This window comes from Podarcis bocagei (assembly GCF_964188305.1).
Source record: "Podarcis bocagei genome assembly, chromosome: 5".
NCBI lineage: Eukaryota > Metazoa > Chordata > Lepidosauria > Squamata > Lacertidae > Podarcis > Podarcis bocagei.
In genome coordinates, this window is record NC_138129.1 from 73,434,547 (window position 1) to 73,452,813 (window position 18,267).

Sequence of the window (18,267 nt, forward strand, 5' to 3'; positions counted from 1 at the left end):
TAATTGAACATGTGACAGGGCACCTAAAGAGGAAATGAATACAGAAAGGCAATGCTTCCTCTTTTTCCTACTTGCAAACTAGCCATGGGCATGTCCCTAATACCTCAAGCATTCCATTTCACTGTGGTTCTGCTGCTAAGCTTCAAACAAAGCACTCGTACATAGAAAAGTAGAGTTGTTGTGTACACCTTGCTTGCTAAATGAATGTGAAATAGTTGGAGGGATTATTATTATAAGCATGGTGGCCGTGAAATGAAGGCCTCAGAGAGAAAGCAAGCATTAATCGGTTTGGCTATGTTGAGTTTGAGTTGCATGGCTGGACAGCAACAAGTATAGTGGTACCTCGGGTTATGAACTTAATTCGTTCCGGAGGTCCGTTCTTAACCTGAAACTGCTCTTAACCTGAGTTACCACTTTAGCTAATGGGGCCTCCTGCTGCGGCCGCGCCACTGCTGCGCAATTTCTGTTCTCATCCTGAAGCAAAGTTCTTAACCCGAGGTACTATTTCTGGGTTAGCGGTGTCTGTAACCTGAAGCGTCTGTAACCCAAGGTTCCACTGTATTAGTAGTAATAAGGCAAGGCAGGCTGCTTTCAGGCCAGACAGCAGCGACCAGCTCAGCATACATTTAGAAAGGGCACTTAATTCAACTACTGGCTATGCTGTGGGGTAAGGTCAGTTAGCAATTACATGGAAAGATGTTGTGGACTTGAGCTGAAGTGTGTGCTGTCCCAGTTTTATCTGCTGTTCAGTTCAAGGATTGCAGTTGCCTCTCCTGCTTTGTTCACTTCTGTTTTGCTACGTTTTTGTATTCAAGATTGGCATTCTGCACCTTTTTTTTAAAAAAAAAATGATGATCGTGTCGTAAGCTGCTTCCACTTCTATTCTTATCAGACTTGCAATTAATATATCTAATTGGATTTTGCAAAGCCATTCATTGTTGTATCATACACAGGGGAGTGGGCTTAATTAAAATAAGCACAACATCCGTTTTATCTAAATTTCAGTTCCTCTTTGCAATTAATTGACTAAACCCTGAATGGTCAGTAGCTAATGTTCTGTAAAATTCATATTATGTGCAGTATCATTTCATCTATCATTGCAAAATGCTAGATGTTTTGTAGCAATTATTTTTAGATTGGCTGGTGGGGGGGGGGAAATACTGTGGAAAAAGTCTTCTCGTAGATATTTCTTCCCTTACTCTTGTTAACCCTTAATGGAGGTTTCATTATTAAAGTTCCCAGGCATTGTATCTTAACACCACATTGTTAAAAGGTTTAAATTGAAATTTGGTCAAATGAATGAATGAAAATTTGCTCATAAAATGGTTTGTGCTCTCTGTTGTTGTTTTTTTACAGAAAGGGCTATTGCAAAACACGAAGTCCGAGAAATTGAGCAGCGTCACACAATAGATGGCTTTCGGTCAGATGTTGTTCTGGATGAAGATGATGATGTGGTGATCATTTATAATCGAGTACCTAAAACTGCAAGCACGTCCTTCACAAACATTGCATACGATCTTTGTGCACGGAACAAGTACCATGTTCTGCATATCAACACAACCAAGAACAATCCTGTGATGTCTCTGCAAGATCAAGTAGGTTGCATTGGTTAAGATACAAGCTTTCATTTCCTTAATTGTTTTATTTTTACGTCGGGTATGTTGGTACACCAGAAGTAAAGTATCAAGTATGAAGAAACATTTGACAGTAACACCCAGTAGATAGCAACAACATACAGGTTTTAGTAAGATTGTTACTTTAGAGCAAAAATAAGCAATTTAGATGTTTTGGATTACAGTTCCCGTCATCTCTCACCATTGAATGTAATGACTGGGGCCTATGGGAGTCCAACAAATAGTTTTTTCTAATCACTTAGGTGCATGATAAATCACTTAGAGGTCTTTTGTTGAGTAAACGATTTTAAAATGTTTCTAAATAAAAGGTAAAATACATAAAAACAACATCTGGACGGCACCTTGTTAACTACCCCTGACTTAGAACCTGGCAGAACAGGAGATGCTGATACCCTACTTACTATTAAATGTGTATTTTAATTGAATTCAATTAATTAATAATAATAATAATATAATATAGATATTGTCACTTGGTAAGCTTGAGTGATTTCTTAACACGTTAAGGCAAAATTTCCAGTGTTTTCCTCCAAAGCCCCTCTCTCCTTAGTTAATTTTTATATGAATTGATAATACCTCCCTCCCTGCTGTTGATAGGAAGTAAAGCACTGGTTTTCTCTAACCCCTGCCTCTCTTTTGTCCTTTATACTCAGCCTATCACAAAATCATGTTCTTTCCTTCATCAGCATTGTGAAAATATCTTGGCAATTTCCTCGTTGACGCTCAAGCCGTCTCCCGCCTTGAGAACGGCAACTTTCCACTCTCTGGCCTTCTGTTGCCATCCTTCAGCCCTTCCACTTATTTCCAGCTGTCAAAATTAATCACTTGAAGTTTTCATAAGCCGTGTCTCTGCTTTCCTCCCCACCCCTTTTGTTTTTTCAGACTCATTTAAATGTGTGTTTCTACAGAGGGCATACTTTGAACAGTGCCTGGCACACTTTGGTAGTAAAGAAGCTTATTTTGCGGTACAGCAGAACCACTGCTGGTCAAGAGGAGACACCTCTCTGGCACTGTGTATCTGGACAACATCATTCATTAATTTTATTTAATAAACTGATATCCAGCACCCTTCAACTCCCAAGAGTTTCCAGGGCATCCAAGTTAGTGTCCACCAGTTATCCAGAGGATAATTAGCTGGCAAACCTTTAGTGGTCAAAGGCCTAGAGATTTAACAAAACAAAGCTTTATTAAATACAAACCCTATACTGTGCCCTGTACCATATCTGCAGAGAACTCGCTAATTGATAAGCCATTTTATTCTGTAGCTATAAAGCATGCATCTCTCCCAGGTTTTGCTGATCCCATAGTGGCTTGTCTGGCTTGTTTTCTTTGATCTTTAGAGAATTGTTGACGTTCCCATCTGCCAAGAAAACTGAAATCTTTATACCATTCATTTTCTACTTTTTTCTTTGCAGGATTTCTTGTTCTCCATCAGAGTACATTTGATCTCTCTTTCAATTCCGGGAAGCTCATCTGAGCTTAAAACATAAACAGCTTAAACATACCAGAAGTTCAAAAATAGCTTTTCAGTTATTTTTCTAAAAGTGCTAGGGGAAAAATACATCTGTAGAAACTTGCTCACATATTTTGGTCTTTTGTTAGTTAAATTCCAAGGATTATCTTGAATTTAAAATACTAAGTAATTGCCCCAATTTTCTATACTATATGTAAAGTGGATATTCGTAAATAATGGCAAAAATATCCACAAGACTATATTTGACCCTGAATAGTTTTAATATATTGGTTACTAGTGGGCATTCCGTTAGCTTACTGCTGACCTGTTCCATGAAAAGCTTTGGCCACCAAATGCAGCATTATCAACACAAATTAAGTGTTAATTCATAATTCTGGATGTGAGATGACAGACAAAATATTGGTATCAAAGAGAGCAAGCAGATGGTTCCCACAACTAAAATATTTTGGACTAATCTGCCATTCTGATGGCCACAGAAAATGTGAAAACACAGTTTCCCCTAGAATAGATTGTAGGATAGTCAAGAATTTGGCAGTGGACAATTATGTCTTCTGCATTCCAGTTCACCACACTGGAACCCCTTATCCAGCATTTATGAAGATTCTGGGAGAGCAGAATTGGGTGGAGAGTGGAGATTAAGACAACCCACCCTATTTGCAGTAGCCACTCTTACTGCAGTTGGCAACTGGTCATATGTCAATCCAGATAATATCAACAGAATTGGCAGGATCTGTGACTGATGGAACCTGGGGACTTGATTTCAGAGGTTTCATATTTCCTAGCCAACTAGGCTATTATCGTAGAGTGCTTCTGGGTCATCCTAATATTTGCTTCATTGTACCATGTTTTGGCAGTAGCTAGGGCAATTTTTCACCAACTTCTATCCAGTAAGACTGTTTCAGTTCTTTTTATTTCATTCAGAATTAGGGCACCATTTGATTCCTCGTAACTCTGCTAAGTATTAAGATCTGCAGATCAATTTGAGAGTCTGTTGGTGTTGAGCAGCTATTGAGGATGAGCCCCTGGTGCACTGCGGTGACCCTGCTTATGACAGACAAGGGCACTATTGGGGGAAACTGATTTTCTAGATCCATTTTGATCAGGGTTTAGGCCCAGTTTAGGCACAGAAATTGCTTTGCTCACCCTGTATGATGACCTCTGCTGGGAGAAAGAAAGAGGAACTCTGTCCCTGTTAATTCTCCTTGATCTTTCAACAGCTTTTGATAACCATCAACCATGGCATCCTTTTAGAGCAGCTGCCTGAGCTTGGGAGTGCATATGGCACTACTTTGCGGTGGTTCCAGTCCTATTTTCACGGTCATTTCAAGAGGGTGCAGTGCTCTTTGGCCCTGTGGAACCTTCAGTACATATATTTAGGCACCAAGTGAAATCATTCCTCCTCTTCCAGGCCTTTGCTTTGGCTAATTAAATAATCTATTGCCTTTTAAACTGGGTGGGGGAATATTGTTTTTGTTTGTTTCTATGGTATATATTTTTGTGTTTGTATGTTTTAAACTGCCCTGTGGTCCTTGGATGAAGGGCTGTATACAAATTTAACAAACCATAAAATGCTTATTTTATTTTCATCTATCTATCTGTCTATCTATCTATTAAGTTTATTTGAATTAAAAGGGAACTAAGAGCGGGCTCTTGTTTTGTTGCAGCTGTCCCTCTGGAGGCTCTTTCTTAGTGTTAGATCATTGTATTTGACAATTAAAGGAAATACATTAATGGTTTACTATATCCCATGTTCCCATCCCACAGCATAGCACAGTGAACTGAACATTATTCTAACAAAAGCCAATATGCTCCTCACTTAAATAACTAGCAAATGTTGGCCTCTTCAGAAAACCACATATGAGACATGCTATAAAAATGTTGCAGCATTTAGTCACCTAAATCTCCCCTTCCATCTCCTTCCCATGCCATTTCTCTTCTGATAGTGGTTAGTGAGCCTGCCTACTTCAGCAGGGCTTTTCACTCTCTCTTAGGTTCATGTGTATGTGTGTATTTGGACTTCTGAAAACCTCAAGTTCCACCTTAGTAGACTGATAGCTGCTCCTTGTTTCGACCATGTGGCTGCTGGCTGTTGTCGCTTGCGTTTGCTATTTGAGGGAGAGATATCAGCATCCTGCAGTTGGAAGTACTCTCCATTTTAAACCGTCTTGCTGCCTCATGTAAACATCAATACAGACAATGACAGGGAAAGCAAAATTCAGCTTATGTGGAGTACTCAGTCTTTTTCTTTCTTTCTTTTTGCACAAGTAGCCAAAGCTATCTGGTTGAGTGCTAGAAGAAACAGCAGCACATCAGAGCTTAACTTCAGATTACCGTATTTCTCGCACTATAAGACGCACTTTCCCCCCTCCAAAAATGAAGGGGAAATGTGTGTGCGTCTTATGGGGCGAATGCAGGCTCCTTGGCTTCAGCGATAGCAACGCGAAGCCTGCGCTCCAGAGGCTTTGCGTTGCTTCTGCTGAAGCCAGGAGAGTCTGCTCTTTGAGGCTGGCGGTGGGGGAAAGCAGTGCTTCCCCCATTGCCAGCTCCAACCCGGTTTGTAGGCTGGCGGTGGGAGAAAGCAACGCTTCCCCCATCGCCAGCCCCAGAGGATGAGGGGCAGCCTTCCCGCCACTCTCCAACCCAGCTTTGAGGCTGGCAGTGGGAGAAAGCAGGCTTTTCCCCAAGGAGGGAGAAGGGACTGACTGGCGGAGTCCGTCCCTTCTCCCTCCTGTGGGCTTTTGCGGGAGATGGGGGAATTCCCCCACCTCCCGCAAAAGCAGGCAAAAGCCGTGCGCTCTTTAAAGGGGCTGGGCGGCTTCTGCTGGCTTTTCTAGGAGGTGGGGGGATTCCCCCACCTTGTAGAAAAGCCCGCAGGAGCCGCGCGCGGCTCCTGGGGGCTTTTGCGGGAGGTGGGGGAATTCCGCCACCTCTCGCAAAAGCAGGAAGAAGGTCTTGGAGTAGCGCACAGGCTGCGTGCAGCCTGTCCGCTGCTCCCAGAGCTGTGTGTGGGGGGGAATCATATTTTTTTCCTTGATTCCCCCCCCCCCCGAAAACTAGGTGCGTCCTATGGGCCGGTGTATCCTATAGGGCGAAAAATACGGTACATTCCGCAGTTAGATAGAAAACATTACAGACATATATTTCTCTGTGTTTGTCATTTATGAACTCTCTATGCATGTATTTATGTATCTACACATACCCCATGCATTCATTATAATGTGAAAGCACCATTATATGTTACCATGAATATAGGACTCCTTGATCAGTTATGAGATCAGTACAGTCGGACATCTCTGCTTTCATTGTTAAGACCATATGCCTTTATCTGTTACGGTACAGAGATACTTCCTGGTGTGTTCATTTTGTGTGTGCCTTAGTATATCAGTTTCTAAAATTGCAGTATTAAGAACCGAACAGATGGTGGTATTCAGATTTATCAACTATTTTTCTAAAGGCAAACGAACACCCTCTGGCTGCTCCACTTGGTTAAACTACTCAAATCTGGTTTGGAGCATTTGAGTCACTTTGCTACCTTCTGAATGTCATAATTCCTTCTTTTAACACCAGTTCAAATCTTCCTGTGCTCATGTTTATGTAGCCAAAACCACATCCACCTACACAGAAGAGAGAATTACCAGCAGACATGACTTAACCCCAAGGTTAAGTCTGCAGAAAAAAGGGGGGGAAAAAACAAACACCAAAGTGGGCACTACAAGACAGCCCCATAAAGCTGAGAAACCAAGAGGGGGAAATCCTGGGCAAGGTATATAAAATGGAATGGCTTGATCAGGATGGCAGAGAAATATTATTAGAATTAGAATTAGAATTTGCATATCATCCTCTATCCAAACATCACATGGTGATTTACAACAAGCATTGTAGCAGAGAGCCATCTTATTGTCCCAATAACCATCTCTCCTCCACCCCCCAAAAGGTATTTACTAAAATTGGTCATGTCACTGTTTTAGCAGTTATGTGTGTTCACATTCATGTGTCCATCTGTCTGCCTTCACACAAATTATGGCACTGGCATGAGTGAAAGGGATCCTGGGATATGTTCAAAAGCTAAAAGGAAGGGAAGGTGGTAGACCTACTTGGGAAGCAGGTAACCTATTTGCTGGAAGTATCAGAAATGCATTGCTGGATATCTTTTCCAGTAACAATCTCAGGGTGCAGAATCAAGAGGAGTTCCTATGTGAAATCAGCCAATAGATAACTCTCCCTCGGCTCACACCTATTTATATGTTTGCAAATTTCAGACTCTACTCGGCAAGCTGAACCATTTTGGGGTTTGCAGTTAACAGGCCCATAAACTTAGCTCAGGTTATGGTGCAGTTGCCCTGGAATACGGACATTAGGAGAGGAGGATTTCAGCACTCTTATTTTTAAAACAAATCACTCAAGAGAAAGCAAATAGATTTACAGAATGTTATATGTGGGTCCCCTTGAGCTGTTGCATTAATTATTTCACTTTAATCTTAATAGATTTGCTAGGAAGCAAAAAAAACCCAGCTCGCCTATGAGGTTCTTGGTAGCCTAGGACAAGACACTGCTTTCTCAGCCTCTCACCTGTAATAGAAGGAAGATCATGCTGCCCAGAAAAATGGCAGCTTTTAAGGATTGCTAAGAGGATCTATGAGAGGCACTTTGAGCCCTTTTGGAAAATGCTGTATCAGTTTGAAGTATCATTATGGCTATGTTAAGAAAGCTTTCGAGTGGCGCATTTACTGTTATCACTTGCTATTAGCTGAGTTGCATCTCTTAATACTAGCCTATTTCATTGATCTTAAATTTTTCTTCTTCTAAGCATTAAAGAAACTTTTCTTCTTCCTTCCCAGGTACGATTTGTGAAGAATGTAACGTCCTGGAAAGAAATGAAGCCAGGGTTTTATCATGGACATATATCCTTCCTGGATTTTGCAAAGTAAGCCACATAACGTACAATTCTGTTTGCAGCATTTTGAGTCCTTGTCAGCTTATTTTGTTGTTGTTAAAGCACTGCACTGATTCACTTAAGAGTTTACTGCCCTCTAATGGTCATGAACAGAAATTGCACCGTTACATTCTGAACATGCTCTTTTCTACCCCTCTATTATTTTCAGTAAAGCTTTTCTCTTCCCCACTGACTTCTCATTCAGATTGATTTCAGTCTTTTTCTCCTGGACATGCACCATCCTTTCCTGTTGATGTTCTTTGGTGACTAAGCTCTTGGGAAACATACTTTCTTAATTAAAAAAAAAAATCTGTGTGCTGTCTGAAAGCACAAATATATAACTGGAGTAGAGAACTGTGTGGGGATAAAGCTCAGAACAGTCTTGCTGAGCAGCAAATCAAGGAATTAACCAGTTCCCGCTTGGTGATTTTAGTCCTTTAAGTAGTTAAGATTCTCCACATTTTCTTTTGTCTTCTAATTGCTACTTATCTGTTGGTGCCACCCCTTTCCCAAAACTTACTAGTGACCACCTGCTGTCCCGTAGAGCCTTTCATATTAGAAGGTGCTTTGCAAAATAAAATTTAAAAAGCCTGCTGTTCCCTGGGCTGACTCTACCATATCATACAAGAGAACCCCCATAACACTAGCCAAAAATGGATATATGCATTCGACAACAGTTTTGTCAGCCATGCAAATGAAGGAAGCAGTTATTTTTTTAAATATTTGATTGAGCTATTAATGACTCCGCTCAGTGCTTTCAGCCTTCCTTTAGAATAGCAAATCAACTTACTGCCTTCAGTGGTGCAGTGTTTCAGTAGCACAGAGTACTTGATGGTAGCGCCAGAACACATGGAAAGAAACCCTCTGTTTAGTCAGTCAGTATCTCTTCAGGCCTACTTCATAACAGTAGGGCTGCCGTACGTCTGGGTTTTCCCTGGAAACATTGGAGGATTGGGCTGCAAAAATGACGTCAGGGTGGATTTTTGCCGAATCGGCAAAACGTCCTTGGAAAATCCAGATATGTATGGCAACTAGGGCGATTCTTTAAAGAAAAAATATTTTAAAATCCAAAAAATAAAAGAAAAAGCTGTTGGGCTTTTTTGGGAGTGGGGGTTCATTTTTGGGAATATGGCAACCCTAACAAACAGGCTGTGGTAGTTGGAATTCACTGCTATCGGACTTGCTGCCTCTTGAAAAACATCATGTTTTATGGCCTCGTATTGCCTGCTGTAGCCAATCTGACTAGTAGAAAATGGCTCCATAAATGCCTACTTACATGAGATGGCAGGAATCGTATTGAGCAGTGTGGTCAGGTGGGGAGAGATTAGGCTTTCTCTGAAAGAAGTGCATTTCTTTCACTCCCATTTAAACCATACTGGAACAGGAGCTTCCTCGATGCCCAGTTTGACACGGAGTCCTAAACTAGCACCAGAAGTCCCTTCTCGAGCCCAGAAGTGGGCACACCAAACTGCTGCTCATCACGATTGCTACCACCCAGCTGTAGACTTCATTGTTTGCACTCTGTTCTGCCCACCTGTTTGACCTCAGCAACGAATCTGCCTGCATCTCTTGCACATTATCTAGGTTGTGAAACCGGATGGGCTCTTATCATGGGAACTCGTTACGAGAACATCACAAGCGGAGGTCAAAAATGATACTATTCCCTCCCTTCCATTCCCACCCTTTTGGCCCCCTTTTTACTAGCCAATTCTCTGTTACGGCCTTTTCCAGGCTGGTACCCTACTGATGTCTGCGGTTACAGCTCTCATCATCCCTGACCATGGGCAAAGCTGGCTTAGGGCTGATGGGAGTTGCAGCCCAAGATATATGGAGTTATATGCACCAGGCTAGTGAAGGCTGCACTATTGCTTAACCAAGATGAAGGGGAAGGTCTGCGAAATGGACTTCAGCTGTTCATTTTATCTGGAATCCATCTTAATTTATTTGCTGTGACAAATGTGGAAAACAAGGGTGGGGGCACCAGAAGTTTTATGTTCCGTATATTTTGTGCATGCAACGTAATATCAGACAGAGAGTGCTGAAGGTTACAACAGCAGCTGAAATCTACATGTAAAGAAATGGTTGCCAAACTTCAGTCTCAAAAAAGAATCCCCGAGCGTAAAATTGCATTGCTTCCTCCAAATTTGAAAGTGCAATATGCTATATTAATAAACCTCTTGCATTGAATACCTAATGAAATAATAACCTTGTGAACAGCTAGGTAAGTGTTACTCTATCCTCTACATTATTCATAGAATAAAACTTAAAACATTTTGTAGGTACTGTAACTTCAGCCTAAAAAACATTTTGCCTCAAGAAAGGCAGCTAAGCAATTTCACAAATTTCATTCATATGCATATTTTCCTCCAGGGTTGCATTATCCTTGTGGCTTTTTTTGTTTGTTACCCTTTCACCTAAATGATTTATTTCCCCCCCTGCAACAGCTTGCTTTCTTCTATTTGTGGTTTCGATTATTAAAATAACAAATTGAGTGCTGTGCTTGCTCTTGGCAATAGGCGAGAGTAACTTGTGATGTTGCGTTATTGCGTTAGAGAAGTGTAAAATCTTACTGCAAAGATTCATCCTCCTTAAGAAAAACTCTGGCATAATGCTTTGATTCAGTATATACGCTCATAAAATTACACTGAATTTCAAAACTTTTATGACAGTGGTGGTGGAGCTGTCTAGAAATTTCACTTAAGTGGTAGAGGACAAAAACTCATGCACCATTATATTTTATTTTTTTAAAAAACCCCATTGATTCTGCCTCATTCTTCATTCCTTTTAATTCATTTATTCATTGCTCTGGGTACTTGGAACCATCATCTGTCAAATGAGCGGATGAATGCATACAGGGATTCCAAGTATTTATCTCGAAATGCCAAGGGGCCCTGACCGGATTTGGAGTCCCCCCCCATTATGCTAAATGTTTGAGTAAAAAAATCTGAAGCAACAACTTGCTTTAACTCCATTTAAGTTTTGTGAAGGCAACTAGCCATCTAAATCCATCATGGATGAGCAGCGAGGCATATGTTGATTTACTCCTCCATGGTGGAATAATAATAATAATTAATAATAATCAATAGTAAATTATTTATTTATTTATTATTATTATTATTATTATTATTATTATTATTTATTATTATTATTATTATTATTATTATTATTATTATTATTATTATTATTATTAATATTATTAATATTATTATTAATATTATTAATATTATTATTATTAATTTATTTATGCCCTGCCCTCCCCGGCCAAAACTGGGCTCAGAGTGTCTAACATCAAATATATAACATATTATCATAAAATTAAGCAATCAATTAAAATACATCCTAAAATCAAATCTGAATCAAAGTGAAATCTAATCAGATGGCAACCTGCAAATTAGGGATGGGGACCTTAAATTCTCAGCAGGCCTAAATCATAAGCGACATGACTGATGATGGTGGCAGTAAGCTTTGCCTCCTCTCTTAATGGTGACAGCAGCTCTGCCTTTCCAGATGCATCTCTCTCGCCTTTGCTTGAGGAAAGGGCAGAGGCCTGGCCTCATCTCCCTTTTCGCTTTTGTAATGGAGAAACTAAAGACATGGTGTCTCATCCTCTCTAAGTCTTGAGTCGGATTCCAGTAAAAAGACAAGAGTGGTAAAAGTAACGGCAGTCAGCATACAGAATCGAGAACGGCAGCAACGCAGGGACATAACCTGGTTGGAAACCTGCTTCCAAGTGGAGTGAGGAAAGATGTTCCATCTGGCCATGCCTGCAGTTGCTGCGCCATCATGTGCTCAGGGACCTTTTCCAAAAAGGAAAGATCTATCCTGCTCTATTTTTTATTCCCCACCTAGCTGACTGGGTTGCCATTCTAAATCTTGTCATCACATCCCTGTCTGAAGACTGCCTTTTCAGGCATAGGTGGAGACTGCTCCAACAAAAGACAGAACCTCCCTTCCCAATGTGACAATTTTACTATTTGGTCAGTGGACTTGGCTGGCCTTAATGAGCTGGATTGGGAAGGGTTTGGCATCCTCAAAACAAGCAAGGCTGGCAGATCCAAGCAGCTGCAGTTGATACCTTTGTTCTGTCCGTTGCCTTGCTAACATTGTTGTAACTGTGGTAATGCACGGGGAAGAGTTTAAAAGCACCTTTTTTTGGTCCTTAAAGCAATAAAGCACCCAAACTGTATTTACAGCCCTATTTTTGAATGTCCAGGTTTATAGGCTAGCTTTGATGGTTGTTCCTGGCATGTAATTGATTTTCATATTTCTTTAAACAGATTTATTTTTGCACGTTGGAAGGCAGTTGGTCTAGTATACATCAAAGCTGTTTAAAAGCATCTTTGTAGTTCTTACCATACAGTAGATTAACTGCATTCTGCTAAATCAGCAGTATTCAGTACGAAGTGCAGAGTACATTCAACCAATAGGCCATGCTTATTTTGCCTGCAAGGCACACAGTGCTAATTAGTGTACGAAGGTTGCCCTGCCTAGCATGGAGACATGCTCTGTGTCAAAGCACAGTGTGAGCAGCAGATAAATAGAACACATTCTCTTTGGGTTCCTTCTAAAGGTAAAGGTAAAGGAGCCCTGGACAGTTAAGTCCAGTCAAAGGCGACTATGGGGTGTGGCGCTTACCGTTCTTCAGGAAAGGGAGCCAGCATTTGTCCACAGACAGCTTTTCCGGGTAATGTGGCCAGCATGACTAAACTGATTCTGGTTCAATGGAACACCGTGACAGAAGCCAGAGCGTGCAGAAACGCCGTTTACCTTCCCACCACAGTGGTACCTATTTATCTACTCACACTGGTGTGCTTTCAAACTGCTAGGTTGGCAGAAGCTGGGACAGAGCAATGGGAGCTCACCCCGTTGCTGGAATTTGAACTGCTGACCTTGCAATTGGCAAGCCCAAGAGGCTCAGTAGTTTAGACCACAACACTACCTGCGTCCCTTCTAAAACTGTGTCGGGTGCATATTGGTGGTATTAATAACAACAACAACAACAACAACAAAACAACAACAACAACAACAATAACAACAACAATACAGATCACTATGATGTCATTGGCATAATTAATGCTTGAGTTTTCATAAAATAGTCATGCAAAATATGTATTAAATATGGCAAGCATGTTAACTGCCAAAGTGCTAGGTTTTAGCCAGTGCTAGAATATTTCAGATCTGTTGCACTGAGCTAAAATTTAACTGCTTTTTCATCTACTATTCCATACGAAGCATGATCATTTTTGTGCAGCAGCACTTTAGAAAACCAAGGGCAATTTCTGAGTATCTCTCTTGTCCTCCTACATTTCCCCCATCTGGTCATTGTGGTCACACCAGCTGCATTATCTTCTTTGTTACAAAGCATAGTTGTAAGAGGCCGCATCTGTTGGAAGGAGAAGTACCAGATAGGACTTTTGCTGATAATACTTGTTAGACAAAATAAACTGAATGAATATATGTAAATATTAAATGTGTATGTTTAAAATTTACCTCAATGGAATGCTGTTGGGATAAGATTTCTTGGAAAGTTTTCTAAAGCATTTATAGCCTTTAATACCTTTGAAACAGGAAAAAGTACTATTGTCAGTTTCTCAGCACTGCTCCTAACTTGCCTTAATATGACAAAATAGAATGGTCTGGAACAAACTTTGACCCCAAATCCACTTTTACATCATGCAGGAAACTCTTTGATTTGTCAATCGGATTTATCTCTTCTGTTTCAGATTTGGTGTTAAAAAGAAACCAATATACATCAATGTCATAAGAGATCCTATAGAGCGGCTGGTTTCCTATTATTACTTCCTGCGCTTTGGCGATGATTACAGGCCTGGACTCCGAAGACGAAAGCAAGGGGATAAAAAAGTAAAAGTACATTTTGGCAGCTTCGTTCATGGCTTTAATTATGGAGATAATAACTGAACTCAAAATGTAGCAATTTTGAAAAGCAAATTTAATCCAGAACAATAGGCTTGATCCTAAAATACAGTTCCCACTCACAGGAGTCTTCCATGAATGCAAGAACCTTTGGTCCAATGGAGGCATCTGCTTGTGTGTGTGCGCGCGTGCGTGTGTGGTTATTAATATTTTTAAATTGAATCCTTCCTGCACTACCTTCTACACCATTCTTGATGGTCTCACAACTCTCTGGAGCAGATTATTAGGGGTCTTAGGAGGGCTCATCAAAGACCGTCTCTGTCTTCATACCTATTAGAAGGTCCCAGAAGCACTTATTCCATGAGTGAAGTGCCACTCATGAGAGATTTGCGTTTGACTCAATATTAATTATGTAAAGATAGGATTGCAATGAATTGTGCATTAACTGTGGACAAAGGGAGCTATGGAAATATGGTTTAATGTTGAACGAGGAGCTCCACATTGTCTTAGACCAGTGATGGCCAAACTTGGCCCTCCAGCTGTTTTGGGACTACAGTTCCCATCATCCCTGACCACTGGTCCTGTTAGCTAGGGATGATGGGAGTTGTAGTCCCAAAACAGCTGGAGGGCGAAGTTTGGCCATCACTGTCTTAGACCAATGGAGCGTGTGCATGCGCATACACGCAGCTCTCTGGCCTTCTAATTTAAAAGAGCAAATAAGAAGGCACAGAGCACAGGGTGGTGTCCCTCCTTGTTAGATAAGTTTCCCCACCCAGTGTTGTTCCCTAGGCCAGTCTTCAGAATGACTTTTCAACACTAGCATTTGATTTCCCTTGGTAGCAGCAATATGACTTGTTTTCTGACACACTGGCTTTTGCAGAAGAAATATAAGTAGAATTTAAATTGGTTGCTGTTAATAAAACAGAATCCAAGAACTTCTGAAGTCGGACACATGGATGACACATCGTGGGCTATTTTGAGTCAGCGTTCAGTTCTTGCTGTGGTTACCGTGTGTTGAGGCAATTGCGAATCTTGACAGCGCCCACAAAATGGCTTGTGGCTCTGCACACCAGTGCAGTTGTCGCCTTTGGGGCACTAGCAGCTGCATACCAAATGTCACACTGCAGTGAATTCTGTGTGTGCCAGCCACCCCTCACTATCTCATTGTGCGGTGCCCACAGCTGGGAGTCAGCATGTACTGATGCACAAAGTGACAGGCCTCTTAGTAAGCTATTGTGAGGTAACGCAGCCCAAGTTCATGTAGAAAAATAACTGCACTAAGAAGTTTGATATTTAAGATGGAAATTTATAGCTCACTCTTGAGTTTTTGTCTTTGTTCCAGACGTTTGATGAATGTGTAGCAGCTGGAGGCTCTGATTGTGCCCCTGAGAAACTCTGGCTTCAAATTCCGTTCTTCTGTGGCCACAGCTCTGAGTGCTGGTAAGACGATGGAATTGCTTTAAATTGCAGATTAAATAAATTATCCATGTGAAGCGTATTTTATTAAATCAGAATGTGTAGCAGAGGTTAAGATTTTGAGAAAGAACACATTTGATTAACAAGTGTACTTTGTGGTTATCTTCTGAAGTATCAAACTGAAAAATGGTTGAATTATTATTTGTTAAATTTCTATACCACCCATCATCTGAGGATCATAGAGTGGTTTACAAAATAAAAACACAAAGATACATAACACAGTAACAAACAAAAATAATACCCCCATTATTATTGATTGAATTTCCATGAATGCTACAGAAAACTACCAACCATTTTCAAACTGAACTCTGTATCCCCTTTCTAAACACCAGTGTCAGTGTTTTGGTATGTTGATTAAAAACCATGTTACTATGGGATTCCCCCCCCCCCGGTTTAAAATGTCCTGGCTTGGATCTAAGCTTAGCATTCTGTGGATAGAAGGCTTCTTTCATCCACAGAAAGCTTTCGATCCCACTGGCAGAAGTGGCATTGATTTGCTCCTCACCCTGTCATTCCTCCGCTGTTGTGGATGGTCTCCTAAGTCTCTTCCCTCTCCCTTTAAATGACTGGAGCATCATCTGAGCAAAGTTCTGCTTAGGGAGATGTGCTCACTGGTAGCAGCAAGATCAGTTTCGAACCCGGTATAAATGTTCAACCTTTAGGTCTCAAACCCAATTGTTCTTAGCTGGCGGAAATAAACTTTGTGGCTGCTATAATGTAAACATGGATTAATTTGAGTGCTCAATTCCATTTTGAATGTCTGAAGGTGTTCATGAAATGAAGTTTAGATGTTGATTTGTCATATTACAGTAACTAGGGTAAAGCCTTGTTACACGGTTTGCTTAATAGTAGGAGAAAAAATAGTAGCTCCGATTTCTTTACTTTTAATTGAGATAATATCCTTAATATGCTGTGTCAGATGGCATATGTATGACAAATCTCCTCCAGTGTATTTCTATGTAGGAGAGAAATGCATATATGGTCGCTTCAGATTATTTGGACCAAGGCTTCAGCAAGTGCTTTCAAAGTATCAGATATACGAATTCTCAACCATTCTGCAAACCTCTCTTTGTTTATCCTCTTACAGAGCAATCTTGCTAAAATGCAGATAAACTGCAATCGGTTGTGGAAGACTGGTGCAAAGTTCCAACATGCCTTTCAGTTTCTGCTTTTATGCCACGTCAAAATTGAAACTTTTGAACTCTTTGATATAACAGAAAAATTTTCCATACTGAACACCATGCAACATACTTGAAAAAGGCATTAGTGTTATCAAAAAGTTAGAAATCAGAGCCATAAATCTTTTGACATCTAACCTAGGCCATGAAGAGAGCAAAAAAAATGGGGAGCAGGGGGGAAAAAGCAAAGGAAATTAAAAATGTGTGTGGCTGAAACTTTGTTTTCTTGCCTGTGCAAAGATAACAGCTAAGCCATTCTTTTAGCCTGGTGTGAGAATATCTAAATGAAGGGAACCAAAATTCTTGGCAGACATCAAAACCTTCCTGTAATTACTTTTTATCGTTTTAGGAATGTGGGAAGCAGATGGGCTTTGGAACAAGCCAAATACAACTTGATTAATGAATATTTCCTAGTGGGAGTTACTGAAGAGCTTGAAGACTTTATTATGTTGCTGGAGGCAGCTTTGCCCCGCTTCTTCAGGGGTGCTACAGAACTATATCGCACAGGTATTTAAATAGCCACCCGCTAGGCCATTTTCATCTTCCTCCTTTCCCCCCAAAGCTTCTCTTTCACATACCCTTTAGGACAGGGGTCCTCAAACTTTTCAAACAGGGGGCCAGTTCACTGTCCCTCAGACACTGTTGGGGGCCAGACTATAGTTTGAAATATAATATGAACGAATTCCTGTGCACACTGCACGTATTTTATTTGCAGTGCACAAAAAACAGGAAAAACAATACAATGTTTAAAATGAAGAACGGTTTTAATCAACATAAACTTATAAGTATTTCAAGGGGGGGGGTATGAGAGAGAGAGAGAGGAGGGTGACTGAATAAGAGGGAGGAAAATAAAGAGGTGCCGCCTCAGGCTCTGGGCAATGGTGGTGGCAGCATCTGGCTGCTCCTCCCTCAGTGTCCTCTAGCAGGAGACCCTGCACCCCAGGCCCGGCTGTGGTGCTGGTGACGGCCACTGTGCCTTTGCATTTCCACAGGCCTTCCTTGGTGGCAGTGGCTCCCCTCGGCTTGGCTCCAGGCCCGGCTGGTCCAAGGACTGGTCCCTCCCCATTCGGACCTGCTTTGCCTGGCAACCTGGGATCGCAATGGGATTGATGGGTGGCCAAGTGGGAAGGTGCTGGAGGGTGTGGTCTGAGGAGAAGCCGGAAGGGATTGGACCCAGCTGCTTGGAATAGTAGCGGTTTGGAGGGAAGGAAGCTCCTGTTGGCTGTGGCCATCTGGGCCATGGGAAGGAGGAGCGCCGCGGGTTCTGCAGTTCCTGGGTGGGCTGGATGTGGACCTGGTGGGCTGGATGTGGCCTGCGGACCGTAGTTTGAGGACCCCTGCTTTAGGGCACGAATGAGCAATTTTCCTGAAACAGCAGTCCAATCCCCTACCCGCCTCAAGAGACTGACTTACCCATGTTGGTACATGTGCAATCCCAGTGTCGTTTCCAGTTTCCTCTTTTGGATGCTCTGCATCAAGTACACAGCTGTATTGCCCACTAGGCTCCTCTCTGCCTGTGGGTGAGAAGCTATATGCAGTACGAACTGTACTCCCAGGTCCTTATGGGGCTTTAAATACCAGCCAATGTTATGGGGCCATAGAATCATAAATGGTACAGTTGGAAGGGACCACAAGGCTCACCTGACTAGCCCAACCGCCTGCAGTGCAGGAATTACAACAAAATAATCTCTGACAGATGAC

At 41.5% G+C, this 18,267-nt stretch overlaps 1 protein-coding gene across 2 annotated transcripts in view; it reads left to right on the plus strand.

The window, feature by feature from the left end:
- HS2ST1 (heparan sulfate 2-O-sulfotransferase 1) overlaps positions 1-18,267 on the plus strand; it is a 94,130-nt gene that overhangs the window by 68,187 nt on the left and 7,676 nt on the right. The window contains exons 2-6 of one of the 2 annotated variants that reach the window (XM_081194084.1): positions 1,357-1,595; positions 7,944-8,029; positions 13,762-13,906; positions 15,255-15,352; positions 16,916-17,073. In XM_081194084.1, coding sequence (XP_081050210.1) covers positions 1,357-1,595; positions 7,944-8,029; positions 13,762-13,906; positions 15,255-15,352; positions 16,916-17,073 — 726 coding nt within the window. The remainder of the gene's footprint in view (positions 1-1,356; positions 1,596-7,943; positions 8,030-13,761; positions 13,907-15,254; positions 15,353-16,915; positions 17,074-18,267) is intronic. The other variant, XM_081194085.1, reaches the window with a different exon arrangement.